Source organism: Taeniopygia guttata, chromosome 37 (genome assembly GCF_048771995.1).
Source record: "Taeniopygia guttata chromosome 37, bTaeGut7.mat, whole genome shotgun sequence".
NCBI lineage: Eukaryota > Metazoa > Chordata > Aves > Passeriformes > Estrildidae > Taeniopygia > Taeniopygia guttata.
Genome location: NC_133062.1, coordinates 2,470,029 through 2,492,181, shown reverse-complemented (window position 1 = coordinate 2,492,181; position 22,153 = coordinate 2,470,029). Strand labels below are relative to the sequence as shown.

Genomic DNA, 22,153 nt, shown 5'->3' with positions numbered 1-22,153 from the left:
GCGTGTCCCGCGGTGAATAAAAGGAGAGAGACTTTTCTCTCACAGGCAGAATTCCGGTTTATTGCAGTTTGGCTGGGAAAGCAAAAACCGAAAAGACTGCGGCGTGCCGCGCTTGAGTTTGTTTGTGCCGCCTTGCTGGTCAGGGGCGGGGCGGCGTGCTCCGGAGCTGGCTGCGAGCCAGGGGAGGCGGCGCGCGGGGCTGCGGCGCGGTGGCCGACTCACGTGGGTGCCGTGGCGGGAGCGGCGGCAGCGGTCGCGGAGCGGAGCAGCCGCAGCAGGGTCGTCTGGAGCGGCGGCGGCGGCGGTAGCAGCAGCAGCACGCGGGGGCCGGCAGAGAGAAAAGCCGCGGCGGGGGAGCGGGGCAGCAGCAGCACGCAGGGGCCGGGCGAGAGAAAAGCCCGGGGCGTCCCCAGCGCCGCGGGTTAAGTACCGAACAGGGGAAACCCGGGGCAGCCAATGGGGTAACGCCACGGGGGGTCTGAGGGCAGTGGGGTGCAGGGGTACATCCAATGGGGAATGGACAGGTGGAGGGTCCCAGGTCATCTGCCGACCCCGCCGCGTGACTGACAGATGGCCTGAGATGTAAATACAATGACTCTGCACTTTCCCCGGAAGGCAAACCGCGGGGACAGATGGGAAAACCCGGGGGGTCGCTACAGAGCACGGGGGGGGTACATGGAACGAACTTATACATAATAAAACATATAATAACACAATTCCACACCTGAGGGAAACCTGAGGGACACCTGGCACACCTGAGTGACACCTGGCACACCTGGGCACAGGTACATCACACCTGAGTAACACCTGAGTGACACCTGAGTGACCCCTGGACACAGGTGATGTCACACCTGGGTGGGTGCAGGGAGACAGAGCCACCTGTGCAGGGACACGGTGATGTCACGTGTATGACATCATAGTACCTGGGGGATGAGACAGCTGGGGAGGGGGGGAACATCACAACATCACAGCTGCTGAGGTGACACACACAGCAGGAGCCACAAGGAACACCTGGATCCCCCCAAATTACACCTGGGACACCCCCAAAACCACCTGGAAATGCCTCAGGGACACCTGGATCAACCCTGGGACATCTGAACTTCCCTCAAGGACAACTGGATCCCCCCAAAAACCACCTGGGCCTACCCAAAAACCACCTGGACCCACCCAGGATCTCCTGGACCCACCCAGGGACAGCTGGACCCACCCCCCAAACTCACTGGGACCCCACTGAAACTCACCTGGTTTCCCCTCTAAATCCACCTGGGACCCCTAAAACGCACCAGGACTCCCCCAATACCCACTTGGAGCCACCCAGGAACACCTGGGATCCCCCAAACTTATTCGGACCACACAAAGCGCACCTGGAGCCCCCCAAAATCACAGGTGTGGTCCTGCTCCCCCACTCCCCTGGGTTTGAATTTTTGGGTCGATTTGTGGTGATTTTTGGTTTCCATTGATAAAAATCTATCTGGGGGCGGGGCCAAGGCTCATTTGGGGTGGGGCTTCAGGAGGGGGCGGGGCCAGAACCGGGAGCTGGGAACGGGGAGGGGTGGGGCCTGAGGGGGCGGGGCGCTCGGTGGGCGTGTCCAGCAGCAAGGGGCGGGGCCAAAACACGGGGCGGGGTCTAAAGAGGGCGTGATCAGTGTCTGGGGGTTCGGCCTGCCCATTCCCACCCCCCCAAATTCCCCCGGACCCTCCCTCACCGCCCCTCCCCCACCCATGGGACACACCCCGAAACCTCCCCAGCCCCTCCCCCCTCAGCCCCCCCGAGCTGCTTTCACCTGGGAACCCCCAAATCTTTGGGAATTCTCACCTGGGACCTCCTAAAACTCCCCTGCACCCCTCCAAAATCTCCTCAGGACCCCACAAACCTCACCTGGGACCCCCAAACCTCACCTGGAACCCCCCAAATTCTCACCTGAGACCCCCAAACTTCTCCTAGGACCCCTAGACCTCACCTGGGCAGGTGGGAAACCCCAAATCCTTGGGAATTCTCACCTGGGACCCCCCAAACTTCACCTGGGACCCCCCAGACCTCACCTGGGAAACCCCAAACCCTCACCTAGGACCCCCCAAACCTCACCTGGGACTCCTCCAAAGCTCACCTGGGACCCCCAAAGCTCACCAAGGACCTCCTCAAAATCTCCTCAGGATCCCCCAAAAGCGGCCAAAGGTGAGGCGCGGCCGGGGCGATGACGTCACCTCTTCCTGTTTCCCCTCTCCGGCCCCGCCGCGTTCCCACGTGTCCCCAACTGTCCCCGGCTGTGTCCCCTCCCCGGAGTGTCCCCAGCAGCCATGGAGCCCCGCGAGGTGCGACAATCCCGGCGGGGGGGCGGGAGGGGACAGGAGAACACAGGGGTGGCAGAGGGGTGGAGAGGACAGGGCGGGACAGTGGGAGATGAGAGGGCAACAAAAGGGACAGAGGGGACAGCAGAGCCCCCCAGGGAGGGGACAAACAGGACCACAGGAGGGCACAGGGGCCACTGTAGGAGGCCACAACTGCCACCAGGCCCCTGACACCTCCCGTGTACCATCCCCAGCTGTCCTCCCACCAGGTGCTGGAGGCGATGGTGGCTGTGGTGGCCACACTGGGCGAGCTGGTGGCCACCCTGAGAGAACTGATGGCCACCGTGTCCAGGCCGCACAGGGACATTCTGCTGGCCGTGTCCCCAGAGTTCCTGTGGGTGGCTGTGGGAACCTTGATCTTTCACCTCCAGGACGCCCTGCGCTACTACCTTGTCCCCTCCCTGGGCCACCGCCCTGTCCCCTCCCTGGGCTGGACCCTGGCCAACCTCGGGGACACCCCAGGGACCACCTGGGCCTGTGTGAGAGCCCTGGCCAGCGCCAGGCGTGTGCTGGACAGGCTCATGGACAGCTGGGCCCGGCTGGCCAAGGCAGCCACCGAGCTCCGCGACGCCTGCAGGGATGCGGCCACCGGGAGGGGACAGCGGCTGGAGCTGTACCTGGGGCTGCTGGGGGACTTGGTGGCCGCGTGTACTGAAGCCACCGCATTCCCCCGGGAGGTGCAGCACCGGCTCAGGGACATCGAGGCTGCCCTGGAGGGGACAATGGAGGTGTCCCCTGATTTCCGTGCGGCCTTGGTGGCCACAGCGGCCAAGGCTGAGCAGCTGTGGGAGGCCAGTGCCCGCCTGGCCAGGCGACACCTGCTGGGGACACCTGGGGACATCAACACCCTCTTCTTCTGTCCCTCTCCTGGCCACGGTGGCTGTGCAGTGGCCGAGCGGTGCCAAAGAGCCATGGAGGACATCCCGAGGCTGCTGTGCACAGAGCAACATCACCACTGGGCCGTCATCAGGCCGGTGTCACCTCGGCAGAGACTCGGGGACATTCTGAGGGCACTTTGGGAGCACTTGGGGACACTTTGGGAAGGCGTGTGGCGACGCTGGTGGGGGCGGGGGGTGAACGAGCCTCCCCTCAGTGCCTTGCAGGAGACCCGGCTGTGATTTGGGGGCCGGGGGGGTCCCCAGGCAGCCCCCGCTGCTGAGCACTGACCCTGCCCCAGGGGGCGCCAGGACCCCCCAAAAACCACACCCGCACCCCCTTCAGTGCTCCCAAACCCCCTTTGAGCACTGACCCCCTCACCGGGCACTGGGACGAGTGGAGACCCCCTCTCGGTTTTCTGGGGGTTGAGATGACCCCGAGATTGTGAAAAGTCCTTTTCTCCCAGCCTGCGCGGGCAGAGAAGGAGTCGAGATGCGGAGCTTTGCTTCTCAGGGTCATTTATTTTCCCTTTTCTCTAACACGCTTTGTCCGCTTTGCTGAGCTCTGTCTAGCAGGTCGGTCTGTGGCAGTCTCCCTGCCCTCAGGGTGCTGTTTGCCTTCTACGCTAAAAACTACCTGGACTGTGTTTACAATAACATGCCAATATCTATCATTTATGTTGGACAGTGTGTCTCTACCTTCAACCAACAGAAAAGTGTCACCATCACAGCAAGACATGGAGGGCAAAAAGAAGGAGAAGAAGGTCAGGACACACCCAGATCCCTCCACCTTGTCCCATTGAACCCCGTATTTTAAAATGTTAAAATTCTACTTTTCCACCCTGTGTTAATTCACCTACCACGCTACTCAAACCCTTGTGCCTTGTAATTCCTCATGCAAAGTTGGCAATTTTCTCCAGGAGCTAAAACCAAAGCCACCGGTGTTCTTGACACCATGCCAAGGTCTCCGAGGCCCCTGCCAGCATCTCGAGCCATCCAGGGCAGCCAGAGGGATGTCCTGGATTCTGACACCCCCCAATTACCGAGCAGTGGGAGCCCCCCAGGCACTGCCCCCCCCTCACTAAGCACTGGGATAGGGACTGGACCCCCCTCGAACCCTGGGAACCCCACAAGCACCAGGACCCCCCAGGCAGCGCCACCCCCGTGCACCGGGACAGGGACCGGGCCCCCCTCGTGCACTGACCCCGCCAAGCACTGGGCCCGGACCCCCTTTGTGCCCCCCATCCATGACGGAGGTTCCATCCCCTCCGCTTTGACCCCCCCAGAGCCGCGGGACCCCCAGGAACAGTGCAGGGACTGTGGGGGACCCCAAGGGCTGGGGGGACACAAGGGCTTCACCAGCACTAGGGGAATCCCCTAGGGTTTGGTCCTTCCCCCCCCCCGTTATCTCCCAAGGCCCCCTATTATCATCAGGGTCCCCCCCAATTTACTGGGATCCCCCCATTCACTGCTTCCCCCCTTCACCAAGCCCCCAAAATCGCTGGGAACCCCTGAGCTATGAGCCCCCCGCCCAGTGCACCAGGACCCCCCACTCACCTCCCATCCCCCATCCATGGGAACCCACCCAAATCACAGCAGCACAAGGAGAAGAAGCCAACACCTTCCCCACACCCAGCATGGATCACCAGGACCACGGATCAGCAGGGCTCTGCCCAACGGGGGTCACTGGGGATCATCCAGCCCGGATCCTCCCATGGGGGATGGAGCTGGAGCAGCGCACCAAGCTCTTTCCTCACTCTCTTCCCTCACTCCAAGCTCTTCCCTCACTCCAAGCTCTTCTCTCACTCTCTTCCCTCACTCCAAGCTCTTCCCTCACTTGGGGCCCTCACAGGGCTTCCCTTAGTGGTGCCTCTGTTGGTGTTTGGTAAAGGTGGAGCTCTGTGCGAAGCTCTTCCCACACTTCCCACACTCATAGGGCCTCTCCCCGGTGTGGATGCACCGGTGCACGGTGAGGTGGGAGTTGCGGTTGAAGCCATCCCCGCAGTCAGGGCAGCGGAAGGGCCTCTCCTCTGTGTGAATCCGCTCATGTTTGAGGAGACGGGAGCTGGTCAGAAACCTCTTCCCACACTGGGGACACTCGTAGGGCCTCTCCCTGGTGTGGATGCGCTGGTGTGTTCTCAGGCCTGAGCTCCGCCCAAAGCTCTTCCCACATTCCAAGCACTCATAGGGCCGTTCCCCAGTGTGGATCACCAGGTGCTTGATCAGGCAAGTACTGTCTTTGAAACCCTTCCCACACTTCCCACACTCGTAGGGCCTCTCCCCCGTGTGGATGCGCCGGTGCACGGTGAGGTTGGAGTTGCGGTTGAAGCCCTTCCCGCAGTCGGGGCAGCGGAAGGGCCTCTCCTCTGTGTGACTCCGCTCATGTCTGAGGAGATCGGAGCTGGTCCGAAACCTCTTCCCACACTGGGGACACTCATAGGGCCTCTCCCCGGTGTGGATCCTCTGGTGCCGGATCAGGTGGGAGCTCCAGCTGAAACCCTGCCCACATTCCAAGCACTTGTGGGGCTTCTCCCTGCCATGAGGCTTCTCCACCAGCTCCGAGCTCCGGCTGGATCTCCGCCCGCCTTCCTGGCTCAGGGGGGTTCTTTCCTCCCCGCAGCTCCCTGGGCTGGGTTTGCAGCTCCTCTTCCGGCAGCATCTCCGGGGCTTTTCCTCCTCCTCCATCCAGACACACCCAAGGAATGAAAAATCCTGGTTTGGGGAAAAAAACAAGAGGAGAGCATCTTGGACTGGAGGTCCCTCCTTGCTCCAGTTTATCTCAGGAAGTCATTAGGAATCTTGTGTCTGTAAGAATCTCCAAAACACCAAGATTTAGCCCAAAAATCGCACAAACTTCAAGATACAGATCAAAAACTCCCCAAACATAACAAGTCAGCAAAAACCTCCTCCAAAACATAAAGATTCAGCTGCCACATAAAAACCAAAGCACCAACATTTAGCCCACGAAAGCTCAGAAACACCAAGATTCACCCTGTGAAAAGCCTGGATCCCCCTCCACAGTCACCTGCTGCATGTGGGGGGAGAAACGCTCCTGGGGCTGGGAGAGGCTGCAGACACAGGGAGGGGTGGAACCTTCTGCTGCTTCCTCCTTCTGCTCATCCTCCTCCTCCTCCTCCTCCTCCTCCTCCTCCTCGTCTTGTGTCTCTACCCTTCCTCACACTCCTTTTCCTCCTGCTATTCCTCCTTCTCCTGCACAATCCCACCTTCTCCTGCCACCTGCATCGTTTGACCATTTTGTTCCTCAAGCCTGCTTCTCCTTCCCTTCTCCTCCTGCCCCCAGGCCCAGCACCCACTGCCGGCTCCCTCTTCCCCCCAGACCCACAGCATCCCAGCCGAGGGGCAGGGATGGAGCTGGGGCAGGTCGGGCTGGGGCAGCGCTGGGCTCTCGGCCGCTCCCGCCCGCACTCGGTCCCCACTGCAGCCGCTCCCGCCAGGACAGCGCGGGGGGGCCCGGCCTTGGCGCTGCCCCACTCCCACCTCCCCAAATTCCCCTCGCGGGGGCGATGGGGCCGAGGGGGGGAGTCCAGTTGGGGAAGGCTCAGAGGGCCAGGGAGCTGTAAACAAGGGAGTGACAGGAGAAGGAATCGGTTTCAGAAAATGTTATTAATTGATGACACAGACTGCTGCTCAGCCAAGGCCCTGCTCTATTTATGAACTTCCAGAAGAACAACAAAGACTTAACAGACCCATGAATATCATTTGCTATAAAAAAGCAGGGAGCATATTAAGGGAGTATGTAGTAGGTGGATTGGGAAGTCTGTAGCTGTCAAGTACTTCAGCCAGTGGAGAAAGCAGAGGGAGATGTGGCCAGGAGAATTAGGATGAAAAGGAGGCTGTGTCCTCCAACAATTGGAGAGATCCCATGGGGAATGTCCCATGGCCTCTCCCATTTTTAGAAATGAAATTAGTTTCACAGGACTCCTCTGTCTGCTTTGTGGACAGAATCCTCTGGTGATGTCAATTTTTCCACACACCCTGGGGCAGGGAGTGCAGCTGAAGGTGCCTCACCCACTTTGGGTGATCGGCTCCCTTGGCTGGTGGCGGCACCGGGGATTGATTGGGGACCCGGGAGTGACCAGGAGACAGACGAGTGACACATCAGGGGGTCTGTGAAGAGTCAGCAGGGAGAGAGCACTGAAAATCTCATCAGTGAGTGCCCTGGGATCTTCGGGGAGTGAACATGGCAGGGCACCCATGGAGGGGAGAAAAGGGAAAGCCAGGGAGGGGTCCTGGCCAAAGGGATGATGATCCCAAAATGTCTCTGAAGGGTCCCTTGGGAGAATGTTGAGGTAGTTTGCACATTCCCCCAGAGGTAATTAAGGACATGGAACCCAGGGAGGGTAATAAGGGAAGGGGAGAAGGGATTTGGACAACAGGGGATGGATGGTGTTGGTGTGCTGGGAAGAGATTGGGTGAAGGGGAGTGTGCAGCAATATGGTTCAGGCAAGAAGCAGCAGGAGGAATGTGTGTGGTAAGAAAAAGAATGATGGAAAAGAGGAGGAAGAGAACAATACAGAGGACTGAGATTTTTTTCAGCATGGTCTTATCCTGACAGTTTGCCAGCTGATACTTTGAATTCCCAGGAGAGAAAAAGCAGGAGGTCAGGATGTCAGGGGTTTCTCTGTGGTGGGCAGCGGCAGCAGCGGGCGCAGAGGTGCGGGACCGGGAGCAGGGCTGGGGGCCTGTGGGGAGCTGCGGGGCCGGGCCGGGGCTGTGGGGCAGCCGGGGCTCAGCGCCGGGCGCTGCCTGAGCCCACCAGCCCCGGGCAGGGCCGGCAGTGGCCCCCGGCCCCCAGGAGGCTGCGGGACGCCCCGGCCGCTGCCCGGCCCCGGGGAGCTGCCGGCCCTGCCCGCCGGGGGGGCCGCCTTTGGACACTGCGGCAGGACAGGCACCGGCTCTGCCATCCGGGCTGTGCAGGGGACCCTGAGCACAAGGAGCAAAACAAAGCAACATCTGGGAAATGCAGAGTGCTCATGGAAGGTTCAGGATTTTCTGTTAAGGATTTGGTTTGGGTCCCTGCAGAAAGGAAAGATTTTGCAGAAAGCTCAGCAGCTCTCAGAGGATGAGCACCCACAGGCAGTGACCGGGGCTGCAGGAGTGGCAGAAGAAGGCCCTGCAGCACTTGGGCACAAAGGAACAGCAGCTGAAGGCAAGGAGGGATGAGCAAAAGGCCAAGCTGAAGGCAAAGGCCATGGCAGAGTTCCCACAGCCCCTGAGGGACCAACCCCAGGGCCCAAGGGGGCCCCAGCACCCAGGGGACGGCCTCGGCCACAAGCACCTGGCAGAGGCATTGCCCTCCTGGCCAGGGCAGAGCCCACCCAAACAGCCCCTGGGAAGGAGTCAGGGCTCCAGCTGCAGCCCACAAGGACACTGCAAGCACAGACAGCAGCACCCTCAGGAGGAGCGAGTCCACCCCTGCATGGACATGGATTGTCAGGGCTCTCTGAGCTCCCATCCCACCGGGGACCCACCACACTGCAGCCCTGGAGAACATCCAGGCTGGGTCTGCATCAAGAGGAGGCCTCTCCTGATGGACACAGGGGCCTCTCCATCCACTCTGAATCTTACACCTAAGGGGGGAACATTGTAAAGGAGTGTTTTCATTATTAAGGGAATAACTGGGAAAGCTGAGCTGGTGTCATTTGTTCAATTAGGAGCTGTGGGAGGTTAATTTGAACTAAACTATTTTTTTTCTCTTCCTACTGTGATTGTAATTATCTAGGAAGGAATTTGATGATGGCATTGTAATATTGTAAAAGGTGATACAGAGGCTATTGCTGCTGTACCTTTGTGTCAAATGTCTGGACTTTTTAACCCCAGACAGCCTCCATGCTGTGGTATGGACAGGAGAAAGAGAGCAAAACCTGAGAAAATGAACAACCAAAAATATTGATGCCTCAGCTGTGGCTCTTCCAGATTTAGAAAAGAAATTGGAATTGTAGGTAAATGTTCAACAGGGCCATGCCAAAGGAATTCCTGGGCCAACAAGTTTCACCCAGTGGCCACAGTGGCCTCATTGTCTGCAGAATTTTTCAGCCACAGCTTCAACAGGAACCGAGGCCCAAAACCTGATGACAACAGGATCTCCAACTGTTCCAGTCTGCCATCAAGTTCAAGCTTTGATAACCAAAAGAGCCTCGCAATGGATGAGCAGTGCTCGGTTATTACAGTGTGAAACTTGTTCAGTGGCACAGGAGGATTCAGAACTGAGGACAGGGGAAGGGTTTAACCCAGCCTCCTGTTTGAACAGCCCCCAGAGGGGCTGGGAAGAAACCCAGCACTGCATTCAAGTGACAGAGCTCCAGACCCAGCCTGGGCGAGATTCAGGAGACATTGCCTGGCCTGAGGCAGAAAATGTCTTTGTGGATGGCTCTTCAAGGGCAGCAGAAGGGAAAAGAGTTCCAAAACACGCTGTTATTGAGGAAAGGGAATCAGACAAAGCCCAGGTTACCCCCCATGGTCAGCTCAACCGGCACAGCTGTGTGTGCTTGTAAGAGCCTGGAACTGAAATGCCCTGAGCAGGAAGGTTTCAATATCTTCTGGTGACACCATCTCACCTAACAGGGGGGCAAAAGCAATTCTGATTGCTCAGCAGCCACTGGATCACTTCTTAAGGTATTTCTAAAAGACATTACTCCAATAAAAGGTATTGTGGAAGCAACAGACACAGACAGCAGAGCTCATTTTACAGGAAAGATCCTCCAGGGGGTTATGGCAGCTTTAGGAATACAATGGGACCTCCAGAACCCCTGGCACCCCCACAGCTCAGGCTGGGTACAAAAAATGAAAGGGGAAGAAACACCTTTGGAAGCTGGGGATAGAAACCAAGATGCCATGGGTACGGCTTTTGCCATTGGCTTGGGCAAGAAGAAGAGCCAGACCCAGGGCACATATTCAATTATTTCCCCTTGGAATTGATCTCGGGAATTCCTTACCCTGGGAATTCTCCACCTAGTGCAGGGTGGAGATAAGGGATGCACATTTAAAGCAGTCTGTGGCCAGAATCCTGTCTCTGGTGCCATCTCTCCCCCAGGAAGCTGGGCTGGCACAGAGCCTGCCTTGGCACTTTGCTGTTGCCAACATCCCAGCAGGACATCGGCTCCTGCCTAAGGAGTGCAGAGCAGCACCACTGGTGGCCAAGTGGCGTGGCCCGTGCCAAGTGGCCCCGAGGCCAGAAACAGCCGCCAGCACAGCTGAGCACGGGGGGACCCCTCAGCCTCGGCTCCAGGTCTCTGCAGCCCCGGAGATTTGCACTTCCCGCCTGCAGCAGGAGGATGGGAGGCCCCCACTGAGCCTGCACTGAAGGCAGCGCAGCAGCAGCCAGGGCTCCACAGCGGGGCAAGGCCCTGGGCCTGCCCACACATCCTCTGCTGAAATCCTCGGCCTGGCCACCCTCCTTTGGCAGCTCCAGCCACCGGGGACAGCCCTTGCTGCCACTGCTGCAGCTTCAGCGCTCTCTGGGCCTGCCCTGCCACAGCTGCTGGGCAAGACCATGGGACAATTCCACTCTGGCTCTCACTTACACACTGCCGTGCCTGCCATGGCATTGATGGAAAATACACCAGCTCATAGACTTTAACATTGTTAACCTTTCATTTCTCTACTCAGGCTTGCTTTGCCTTGGCCCTGGGGAAAGGAATGTTAAAGGTTTTGTTAAGAGATGTTGCACCACTCAATGGAGATGAGTTTAACATCTCAACACACTGGGAATGGCCCAAAAGATACCCACAAAGATAACGCCCAGCAGCAAAACATCAACCCCAGCAGCAAACAGCAACCAACACCTACCCCAGACACTGCCAGGGCTGCAGACACCTGGTCTGCAAAAGGCTGAGAAGGAAATCCAGCACTTCCCACCTCATTAACAGCTGAAGCAAAGAAATCTGCACAACTTGAAACTACAGAACATGAAACCAATGGATTTAGATTGCTTTAGACTGTATTAAGTTAGGGAAAAATCGAGTAAAACCCACGTATCATGGAACGATTTTCTCTGCACACCCGGGCTATGTGGGGATGGAATGATTTCTGTTGCACATCCTGGCCAGAATCAAGAAATGCCTTTACTCTAACACTAAACATATTGGTGGAGTTTTTCGTTTTCCTGCAGCTTCAGTGCAAAGTATATAGCATGAGAATATTTTTCAAAACAATCCTACTTCTATGTCGCTGGTTAGGTTTGGTCAGGGATGTGAGAATGGGTTTTTACTCTGAGAAGAACGAGAAAAAAATTAATGGCCTTGGAACTTTTTTGTGTGTTTTTGTTTCGCTTTTAGTGACGCCAAAATTTTGGTCAGGATTTTTTGACATTCACCTTTGGGCTGCATTTTGCAAAACTAGAAGAGATTTAAAGGTGCCCTTTTAACTCATAAACATTAATCAGAGGATTTGAAGGGGAAAAAAAAAGCAGCAGGTTGTAGGGGGCACATGTGAGCCTGCTTAAGCTGCTCTGGAAGAGAAGCTGCATTCCAGGCACCCGAGGAGGAGCTTTAGAAATGCAAATCAGCACTGCTGGGGCAGAGTGGGGACAATGTACCTGGCTCTTCTTGCCTGGGGCAGGAATTGGCTGATTCCCTCTGCCCCTCACCCCAAGCTCTGCCTGCTTGCACAAATGGAATCTGCAGGGCTGAAGGCAGAGCCCATGGTGAGGATCTGACTCTGAAACAGAAATGGGTGAAGCTGCAAAGGGAAACAGCAAATGGAGAATGTTGTGAAAACTTCACTAAAATAAGGGGGAGATCATCCCCCTGCCCACTCCAACATCTGCTGTCACTGTCTGTGCTGTACAGGGTGTATCAGAGCACTGGGGCTTTTGCTAGAACAAGTTCAGGGAAATTAGTTGGAATTCAAGTATTTGATGATGTATTTAGAAAAATGCAGTCATTGATGCAGCCCCAGCTTGAGGGAGCACCCAGAAATGGGGAAAAGATGAAGAGCCACCAGAACAAATCCTACAACACCATGGACCAGCCCCTGGGAACCCAAACCAATTCATATCAGGAAGCAGAGAACCCATTTATCATTTCAATGGCATCATTAGATTAAAAGCTGTCCTCAAAAGAAGAAGCACCCAGACAGCTCCAGCTCCTGACCTTCCTGCTGACCAATCCACTGAAAGAGGAACACAACATTTCACCAGGGGATGGGATCAGATTATCTGTGAGCAGAAAAAGGAGGAGTTTGTGGAGAACTAAATGATTCAAACTGCTGTTGGCAAAGAGACGACAAAGGTAAAGTCCTGAGGAAGATAACAAAGTAAGCAGGTGAAGACTTTATGTATTGGTCCAAACATGGAAAGGATGGGAATGGGACACACTTTCATGGCTCCCCGGCACACCAGGGGTTAAACGAATGCTGCTTCTCCTCTTCTGTGCTGCAGCAACTCTCATCTTTTTACCATGCTCCACACCTTGGCAGTGCAGCTCATCCAGCAGCTGAGCCAGGGGATGCAGGTGGCAGCCAGGCCTCCTGATCCACAAACGGCTACAAAAGGACAGGGAATGAGGGCACCGAGAATAATCCCAAAACCAAAGAGGACGCGGGAAGAACAAAACAGAGTCAAAGAGTGAATCTGCCTGGAGAGAGAGCCAGGCACTTGTAGATAAGGAAGCTACGGGGGAAACCATCAGTTCCAATAAATTTCACAAATTGAGCCACACAATTTCTCAAAGTCCCGCTAAATTCCCGAACTTCCAGGAGAACAGAAGACTTAACAGAGCCATGAATATCGGCTGGTATACAAAAGGAGGGTGCATATTAACAAGGACAGGCAGCAGGCGCATCGGGAAGTCTGAACCTTCCAAGGACCTCAGCCCGTGGGCAAAGGCAGAGGGAGATGCGGCCGGGAAAATGAGGATAAAAAGGAGGCTGCGGACTACAACCATGGCAGAGAGCGCACGGCAAATGCCCCACGGCCTCTCCCCCTGCTCGGCAATAAAGTCACTTTTACAGGACTCCTCGCTCTCCTCCGGCCACAGAAACCTCCGGCGACGGGAATTTCCCCGCACGCTCCCGGCCGCGGGGCAGCCCCCTCTGTCCTACCCACAGCAGCCGGCCCGAGCCAGCGCTGCTCCGGCAGCGGCTCCTGCCCAGGCCCCGGCGGGAAGGAGACCGCGGGCAGCCGCTCCCGCCGCGCCCTCAGCCCGGGGCCAGCACGGGCCGGACACGGCACCACCGACCCGCCGCAGCCCCCTGCCGCCCCCTCCGCCCGCAGCCAGCCCCGAGCCCCCGCAGAACCCAGCGCGGCTCCCACCTGCGCCGGGGCCGCCTCCGAGCTCCGCCGACGCCGCCTCACCGCGCTCCGGCCGCTGCCGCCGCTCCCGGGCCCGCACAGACGCTCCCGGCGCCAATGGCGCCGCTGCCCGCCCACGGCCGCCCTCAGCCCGCCGCCGGGGCCGTGCTGCGCCCCGCTCCCACCAATCAGCGCGCCGCAACCACGACTGACGGCACCAGCGGCCAATGGCAGCGAGCTCGGGGCGGGCTCTGCGCACGGCCCAGACTCGCCCCGCGCTCTCAGGGCCCCCCGCGCTGCGTGAGGGCAAAGCCGGAGATGAGCAACAGCCCCGGGACGGGCCCGGGCCCGAGGCGGGATTGAGCTGCCCACACAAACAAACTTCTCCGCACCTCCCGCCACGGCTTTCCCGGCCCTGCGCCTTCCGTGCCTCCGGCTCTGCGGGAAGCCCGGGAGCCTCCCTTCTCCTGCCCCTCATTAGTGCATCGGTGCTTGGCTTTGATTTCCCTTAAAAAGGGAAACCTGCCCAAAGCCCTGTGGGTGAGCGGGGGAGGGGAGAGATTTCTGGCAGAAAACTCCAAAGACTCAGAGCAGGATGAGGAGAAGTCAGTGCAGAGCCTTAAATGCAGCTTTCCCCACGCCTCCCTGCTCCCAGCTGCACCTCCTCCCCCGGCAGGGCAGGAGACAGGGAATGGGGCCGTGCTCAGCTCATCCCCCGCGGCTTCTCCCTCTGCTCAGGGACAGGAGTCGTTCCCTGCTGCACCCTGCGCTCTCTCCCAGCCGAGACTTCTCCAGGAACTTCTCCGAGCCGAGTCCATCCCCTGGGGCACAGCCCCCTCCAAGTGCTGCAGCGTGGGTCACTGTGCCACGGGCTCGGTCCTGCCAGGCCAGGCTGCTCCAGCGGGGCCCCTCTGCCCACGGGGTCACAGCCTCCTCTCAGGCATCCCCGAGCTCCAGCCTGGCTCCTCCAGGGGCTGCAGGGGGATCTCTGCATCCCCACGGACCTGCAGGGGGATCTCTGCATCGCCATGGAGCTGCAGGGGCATCTCTGCATCCCCACGGAGCTGCAGGGGGATCTCTGCATCCCCACGGACCTGCGGGGTGATCTCTGCATCCCCATGGACCTGCAGGGGGATCTCTGCAGCCCCATTGTAATACATGTTATGGAATAATTCGTGCTTATGTAAAATATACATCAAGTCAGTTGTGCTTGTACAAAAATATTCTTAAAGTTTTAAAAGACCAGAAGCAGCAGCCGGGGCTGCAGAAACCACAGATGACAGAAAAAGAAAGACCTCATTTACTAATGAAAAAACGTGGCTTGGTGCAGAGATGGGCTCTTTCCGGGGGCAATCCAGGAGGCACCCAATGTGAAAAACGCATAATATATGGCTCTTTGCGCAGAGTTACTGTATGTATTATGTTAGTTTGATTCGTAGTGCTGTATTAACATTTTAATAGCATGGTAAATGTAGTTTTGTAGTTAGAATGAAGCTTTAGTAGTTAAAATAGAAACTCCTTATGTGTTTTGTTTTTTATTTTAAGGAATGAGAGACTCGCTTTGACGTAACCATCACAGAACGCCTAAATCTTCCAGAGAAGAGGAATTTATGGCTTTCTTGTCAGAAGAAGCTAATTTCTTCAGGCCTTGCTATGGGGATTAAAGGAAATAGTTGGCATATAACAGACAAGAGTTTCTTGTTTTAAATAGAATGTATGCATAACCATGAAGGATATATGAATATGCAATAGTGTAGTTTTAAGGGTGATTCCTTTGTTCACAAGGTATGCTTGTTGTGGCTTAAGTGCCCGAGAGCTCCGGGCTGGAGCGGAGGGGCTGCGGGAGGAGGAGGAGGGACAGGAGGAGCGGCGGGAGCAGGAGCGGGAGAATCCCGCCGCTCGCACCGCCCGCACGCCGGGGCTGCAGCACCCCCTGCCCCGCCAGCATCGCCCCAGCCCCGAGCCGCAGGGCAGGGGGAGGCCGAGCCCGCCCCGGCTCTATCGAGGGGTCTCCGGGAGGATTTTTCTGGAGAGCGCTCGGAGCCGGCAGATGCCGAGCCCCGGATCCCTCCGGGCTCCCCAAGAGGAGCTTTTTCGGGGGGAGAGGAGCTGTGATCGCCCCTCGGAGGGTCCCGGGGGGACCACGCGGGGCTGGCCCGGTGCTGACAGGGCGGGACATTGGTTTTGGGGATCCCCGTGAGAGCCGGGGCTGCGGAACGTGGGACCCCCGGGGCGGCAGAGGGGAAGGGGCGATAGCGGAGCTGGGGGACCCCCGGCAGCCGGAGATGAGGCGGGGACGGGACCCCTGAGCCTGGCAGGGCCTGTCCTGGGGTGACCTCACGATGCTCGTACCCCCATTGGTCCGTTTGGCCCCGAAATGAGTTCTGCACCTTCAGGGCTGGTTCTGAGAGCGAAGAGGGGGAGGAAGAAGCGCGCAGTTTGTTTTCAGGAGCTGCACTCACCCCTCCACATTCCGGCTCCTGGGCTGCTGAGATGCCTTAAGGAGCTGGGACAGAGGCCAGACGGAGCCAAGAGGAATAAAGTGGATATTTATTGAAGTGCCTTCAAAGGCCACACCCCGGCAGTACCGGAGCCAGGGTCGGGCTCTGCCCGGATGCCTCCGAGATGGAAGCAAAAGAGGGCTTGGTCATGAGAGCTCACATTTTTATAAGTGTTAGTCCGTTTGCATACAGGATTTAACGGCCCAATTAATAGCTTCAAATTATGAACTTTCATCCTCCTTGCTTGCCTGCCCTATGCTTTTCCTGTAGTTTGTGCTTTGGGCCTGAAGTTTGAAGAGATTGTCCTTGACTCTCCAGCTAGAACAGGATTGTTTTGTCTTCACCACCCTGTGAAAAGATCCCAGGAACACTTAATCTAAAGCTAGAAGCTGCACACTGAAACAGAACAGAAAAACTTAAACCTGAGGTATCAGTTGTCTGCCAACAGACAGCGGGACAGAGCTCTCCTTTGCTTTTAGTTAGTTTTTAGTTTGCTGAGGCAGAGAAGTTCCCTGGGCTGTGGTTTTTCTTTTTCTTTGGAGCTGTTTAAACCTGCTCTGGACTGAACACCAGAAGAGCACCAGCAGCTCACACCTGTGGGTCACCGGGCTGGGCCTGGGCCATGGAGGGACTGATCAGAGACTGAGTGAGCCGAGCTACAGCCCACGGAGGGACTTTCTGAGTTTGTCATCTCTTTTGGAGCAACAACAGGTTTTATTGTTTAATATTGTTCATGTTTTGTGCTGGTGAATGCTTTGCCTGTTAAATAAACAGGGTTTTTTTTATTTTTCTCTTAGGAAATCTTTTCCCAAACTGGTTGGGGGAGAGGCCGCTTGAATCTGCTTTCTAGAAAACTCTCTTTGGGGGTTTTCTCCCAAATTTGCCCTAAACCAGGACAGGGTGATGGGGAGGGGGTGACCCCCAAATGCCTGGACTGGGGGGAGGCTGGAGAGGGGGACCCTTGTACTGCAAAACCCCCCCAGCATCCCTAAGCAGGACCCTGGAGAAGGGGGATCCCCAGGGCCCATGAGGATCCCCAGCAGCCCTGAGACAGGGGACACCAGAACCCCAGAGAAATGAGACTGGAAATCGGACACTCCTGGTGGCTTTTTTTATTAACTCGTGATTTTTGGAGGTTTTTATGGACACCTGGAGACTTCTGGAGATGGATTTGGGCAGGAGGAATCCCCAACCCAAGGTGTTCACACCTTGTTTTTCCCCACACCAGGATTTCCCACTCCCAAACTTTGGCTGCATGGAGGAGGAGGCTGTAAGGAAGATGCCCCAGGACCCCCAGGCAGGTGAGGATGAAGTCAGTGCCCCTTTCCCCCTCTCTCCTGCTCCATCTCCCAGCCCAGCACGGCCCCCGGCTGCAGGACAGCCCCGCTGCCGGTGCCCTCCTGCCGGGGACGCACTGGGGGGATCTCCTTACCCTTCCCTCTGGCACGGAGGCAAATCCCATCCTCTCCTTGTCCTTCCTACCCCAGAGCAGGAGCTGAGGATGGAGACCAGGGGGGAAAAATCCCCACGGCAGAACCTCGTGGAAGAGGCTGTTTTGAGCGGTTCCATGGCAGAGGAATTGAAGGCTGAGGAAAAGCCCCAGAGATCCCACAGGAGGAGGGGCTGCAAACGCAGATCACGGGGATCTGAGGAGGAAAGACCCACACAGTGCCAGGAAGGTGGGCAGAGCTTCAGCCAGGGATCAGAGCTGGTGGTCCAGGAGCAGCCTCATGACAGGGAGAGGCCCTACGAGTGCTCGGAGTGTGAGAAGAGCTTCAGGAAGAATTTCAACCTGATCTGCCACCAGAGGATCCACACTGGGGAACGGCCTTACGAGTGTGGGGAATGTGGGAAAAGCTTCAGCCACAGGTCTGACCTGATTGTCCACCAGAGGCTCCACACTGGGGAGAGGCCCTACGAGTGTCCTGAGTGTGGGAAGAGGTTTCACACCAGCTCCCATCTCCTTGTACATCAGCGGATTCACAGACAGGAGAGGCCCTTCCGCTGCCCCGACTGCGGGATGGGCTTCAAGCACAACTCCACCCTCGTCACCCACCGGCGCATCCACACCGGGGAGAGGCCCTACGAGTGTCCCTGGTGTGGGAAGAGCTTCTCAGACCGCTCATTCTTTACCCGGCACCAGCGGAGGCACCGGTAAGGGAAGCCCTGCGAGAACCCCGCCTGCAGGAAGAGCTTCGTGCGCTGCTCCAGCTCCATCCCCATCAGAGGACCCACCCTGGTCAGAGCCCTGGTGACCCACATTCCCTGTGATACACAGAGGGAAGTGGCTGCTGTTCCTTTTATTTTTGTTCCTGCTATCTTTTATTTTCCTCCATTCAAAAAACAGGAAATTGGGGTAAAAATCAACAAATTCATCAAAGGCACCTAAAGCCTCACATCTTACTTGTGTTTTTGGGGAGTTTTGGGTTCCAGGAGATATCTGTGAGGGTATGGGGGAGTTCGGGGGCTATTTGGTTTAGTTGTCTTTATTTCTTGGCACTCCAAAAGATGAGAGGGACTGATCTGTCTGCTCAAAACCACTCAGTGCCACTAAAAACTGCTGAATCGCACCCCAAAATTACTCGATTCCACCACCTCTCAGGGTGAAATTGGGTTGGAAGGGGATTGGGCAAAGTGGGATGCAAATCAGGAGGGTGAGATGAGCATTGGGTGGGGCGGGATGGGTGGGATGGGGATTGGGAGGTGTGAAATGGGGGAAGTACAGCTTGGGAAGGGGTCTTGATGTCCAGGAGGGGTCGAATGGGTAGAGGTTGGCATTTGGGAGGTGGGGTGGGGTCTGGAATGAGACAGCCAAAGTTTGGGGGTGATTAAGATAGGGGGAGCCCATTACTGAGTGAGTGTTTGAATAGTCTACATTCATGAGGAGCTGCTGGGGTGTCTCACATTCCTGAGGAAGTTTTGGGGCACTCCCCAGCTCTTGGGAAGCTTCCTGAGAGCAGCTCCATGGAGCCCCATGGCCAGGGATGGTTGCCACGGGCCTGAACTCAGAGCAGTGCCAGAGTCCATTGCCTTGGTGCTGAGAGCACAGAAATGATGAATGGCCCCAGACATCTCCAGTGTGTGTGTGTGGAGGCCTGTGAGCTTACTGGGGAGAGGGCAAAAGCGATCCCCTGGAGAAATGCACCGTAGGCTCTGGGCATTCCTCACAGCTCAGGGTGAGGACAGAAACTTCCCCCATGGAGCTCTGCAGCACTGTGTTAATTTGTCCCAGTTCTGTCCTCCCCATTGGCCCATTGGCCTTTCCTATCCCTTTTACCCTCATATGTTCATGTTCTAGCAAGTTCTCCCTTCCCTATTTTCCCATTGGTTTATGTGCCCACCTATCAACCCTGCCATTCCCTATTAGTCCCTTTCCCTGTGTACCACCCCTAAACCCTGAGATCCCTGACGCTCTCCTCCAGCCCCTCTTTTCCCGTATTTACACCCTAAACCCTCCTTTGTCTTTGTCTTTAACCCCCAGAGCCCTGGAGCGTCAGACCCTGATAAACCCTCGTTGGAGCTCCATGCCTGGGCCCTCCCGTGTCCTCACTGCCGAGCTGCTCCGTGTGTGTGTGTGTGTGCTGGGCTCCCGTGGCTCTGCCCGTTAGCACAAAACACTCCCAGGGAAAGTTGTGCCGCCACCACCACAGACTGACAGTGTCCCTGGGGACCAAGAGGCCACTGTGACACTGTGGGACCAAGGAGAGCATTGCTGCCCTGCCAGGCCTCATGGAACCAAGGATCCACTGTGACACTGCAGGGCCTTGGGGACCACGGTGACATTGTGACACTGCAGGGCCCAAGGATCCAAGGGACTTTGTGACACCAAGGGGTCCCATGGAACCAAAGGGACATTGTGACACTGGGAGGCCCCATGGAGTCATGGAGACCATTGGGACACTCTGGGGCCTCATGGAACCATGGTGACACCAAGTTGTCTGGGAGTGTTGATCTGCTGGAGGGTAGGAGGGCTCTGCATAGGTCCCAAACCCAACAAGGTGAGGTTTAACAAGTCCAAGTGCCGGGTCCTGCACTTTGGCCACAACAACCCTGCAGTGCTACAGGCTGGGGACAGAGGGGCTGGACAGCAGCCAGGCAGAAAGGGACCTGCAGGGACTGATGGACAGCAGGCTGGACATGAGCCAGCCGTGTGCCCAGGTGGCCAAGAAGGCCAATGGCTCCTGGCCTGGATCAGGAATGGTGTGGCCAGCAGGAGCAGAGCTGCTGTGCCAGCACTGATCTGCCCCCAGCTCTGCACACAGACATTGCTGCTGCAGCTCCAGAGAAGTCAACAAAAGGGCATCTCTGCAGAAAACTCTGCTGGGAAATCCTTTAGTTCCTTGAAAGCCACCGAGAGCACAGCCCCTCATTGACACAGTCTGTGGGCACAGGGAAGGAGGAAAGAAACAAAATGAGAAATGGCACAAAAATTACATTTCTTTGAGTACAAAATTAAATGAGTGTTACAGAGAAAAAGATCGTCCCAAATGAAACCAAGAAGTATCAAAGATGACGTTTATTGCAAGCGATTTGCAGAAATTGGCCGGCAGTTTAATGTTCCCAAAACTACCCAGTCATCAGTGCCCACACTGCAGCCTTGAGCTCCTGGTTCCTCAGGCTGTAGATGAGGGGGTTCATGGCTGGAGGCACCACCGAGTACAGAACTGACAGGGCCAGATCCAGGGATGGGGAGGACATCGAGGCGGGCTTCAGGCGAGTAAATAGGCCAGTGCTGATAAACAGAGAGACCACGGCCAGGTGAGGGAGGCAGGTGGAAAATGCTTTGTGCCGTCCCTGCTCAGAGGGGATCCTCAGCACAGCCCTGAAGATCTGCACATAGGAGAAAACAATGAATACAAAACAACCAAATACCAAACACACACTAACAGCAATGAGCCTGAGTTCCCTGAGATAGGATTTGGAGCAGGAGATCTTGAGGATCTGTGGGATTTCACAGAAGAACTGGCCCAGGCTATTGCCATGGCACAGGGGCAGGGAAAATGTATTGGCTGTGTGCAGCAGTGAATAGAGAAAGGCACTGGCCCAGGCAGCTGCTGCCATGTGGGCACAAGCTCTGCTGCCCAGGAGGGTCCCGTAGTGCAGGGGTTTGCAGATGGACACGTAGTGGTCATAGCACATGATGGTAAGGATGGAAAGCTCTGCTGACATGAAGAACATAAAGAAAAAAAGCTGAGCAGCACATGCTGTGTAGGAGATGCTCCTGGTGTCCCAGAGGGAATTGTGCAGGGCTTTGGGGACAGTGGTGCAGATGGAGCCCAGGTCGCTGAGGGCCAGGTTGAGCAGGAAGAAGAACATGGGCGTGTGCAGGTGGTGGCCGCAGGCTACGGCGCTGATGATGAGGCCGTTGCCCAGGAGGGCAGCCAGGGAGATCCCCAGGAAGAGGCAGAAGTGCAGGAGCTGCAGCTGCCGCGTGTCTGCCAGTGCCAGCAGGAGGAAGTGGCTGATGGAGCTGCTGTTGGACATTTGCGGTGGCTGCACATGGGCACCTGTTCATGGAGAAAGGACAGGGACAAGTCAGGAGAGGCTGCCATGAACCAGGCTTGGGCCATTCCCTGCAGACTGTCCTGCTGGGACTCACCCACCCTTGTTCCTGCTCTGGGAAAACCTCCACCCAGGTCCCTGCCTGAGCTCCAGTTGTGCTGGCTGAGTGTGCCAGGAGCAGCCAGGCCTGTGCTTGGGGGCTCTCGAGGAGCCATCCCTGCCCCGCTGCCTGGGGCTTGTGGCCATGTGGCAGAGGGACAAGGCTGGATATTCAGGATATTTCAGGGGAATAATTCCTATTGCAGGAAGCCTTGGTACCATCTGCACTCACACTTCTAAGGGAAATAGATGGCAGGAGTTGGTTTTAGGAATTGTTTTCCTCCCCACACATCATTGCTGGCTCTCTGAGGTCAGAAATCCCCAGCAGTCCTGCTGCACTCAGGGTTTGCCACTGAGAGATGTGAGAGGCAAAGGATTCCCTGTAGCTGAGGGCAGGTGAGGGGCTGGATGGGCTTGTTCCCCCAGCACTGCTCTGCTCAGCCCCCCTCTGTTTCCCTGAGCATCTCCCTGGGCCTGGACATCCCCTCCTGAGAGGTGCCTTGTCCCTGCCAGCGCTCACAGAGCCCATCCCACCCTGTGTGCCCTCGGCCCGGCCCTACAGAAACCTGCCTGTG

General features: G+C 57.0%; 2 protein-coding genes across 2 annotated transcripts in view; both read right to left on the bottom strand.

Annotated features, from left to right (window-relative positions):
• The window catches only part of LOC115492522 (uncharacterized), a 152,864-nt gene that overhangs the window by 104,930 nt on the left and 25,781 nt on the right, over positions 1-22,153 (bottom strand). Inside the window, exon 7 of the mRNA XM_072921465.1 lies at positions 5,302-5,723. Coding sequence (XP_072777566.1) covers positions 5,302-5,723 — 422 coding nt within the window. The remainder of the gene's footprint in view (positions 1-5,301; positions 5,724-22,153) is intronic.
• LOC140681578 (olfactory receptor 14I1-like) lies at positions 20,544-21,461 on the bottom strand. Its single transcript, XM_072921511.1, has one exon. It carries the CDS (start codon positions 21,459-21,461, stop codon positions 20,544-20,546), a length of 918 nt encoding a protein of 305 aa, XP_072777612.1.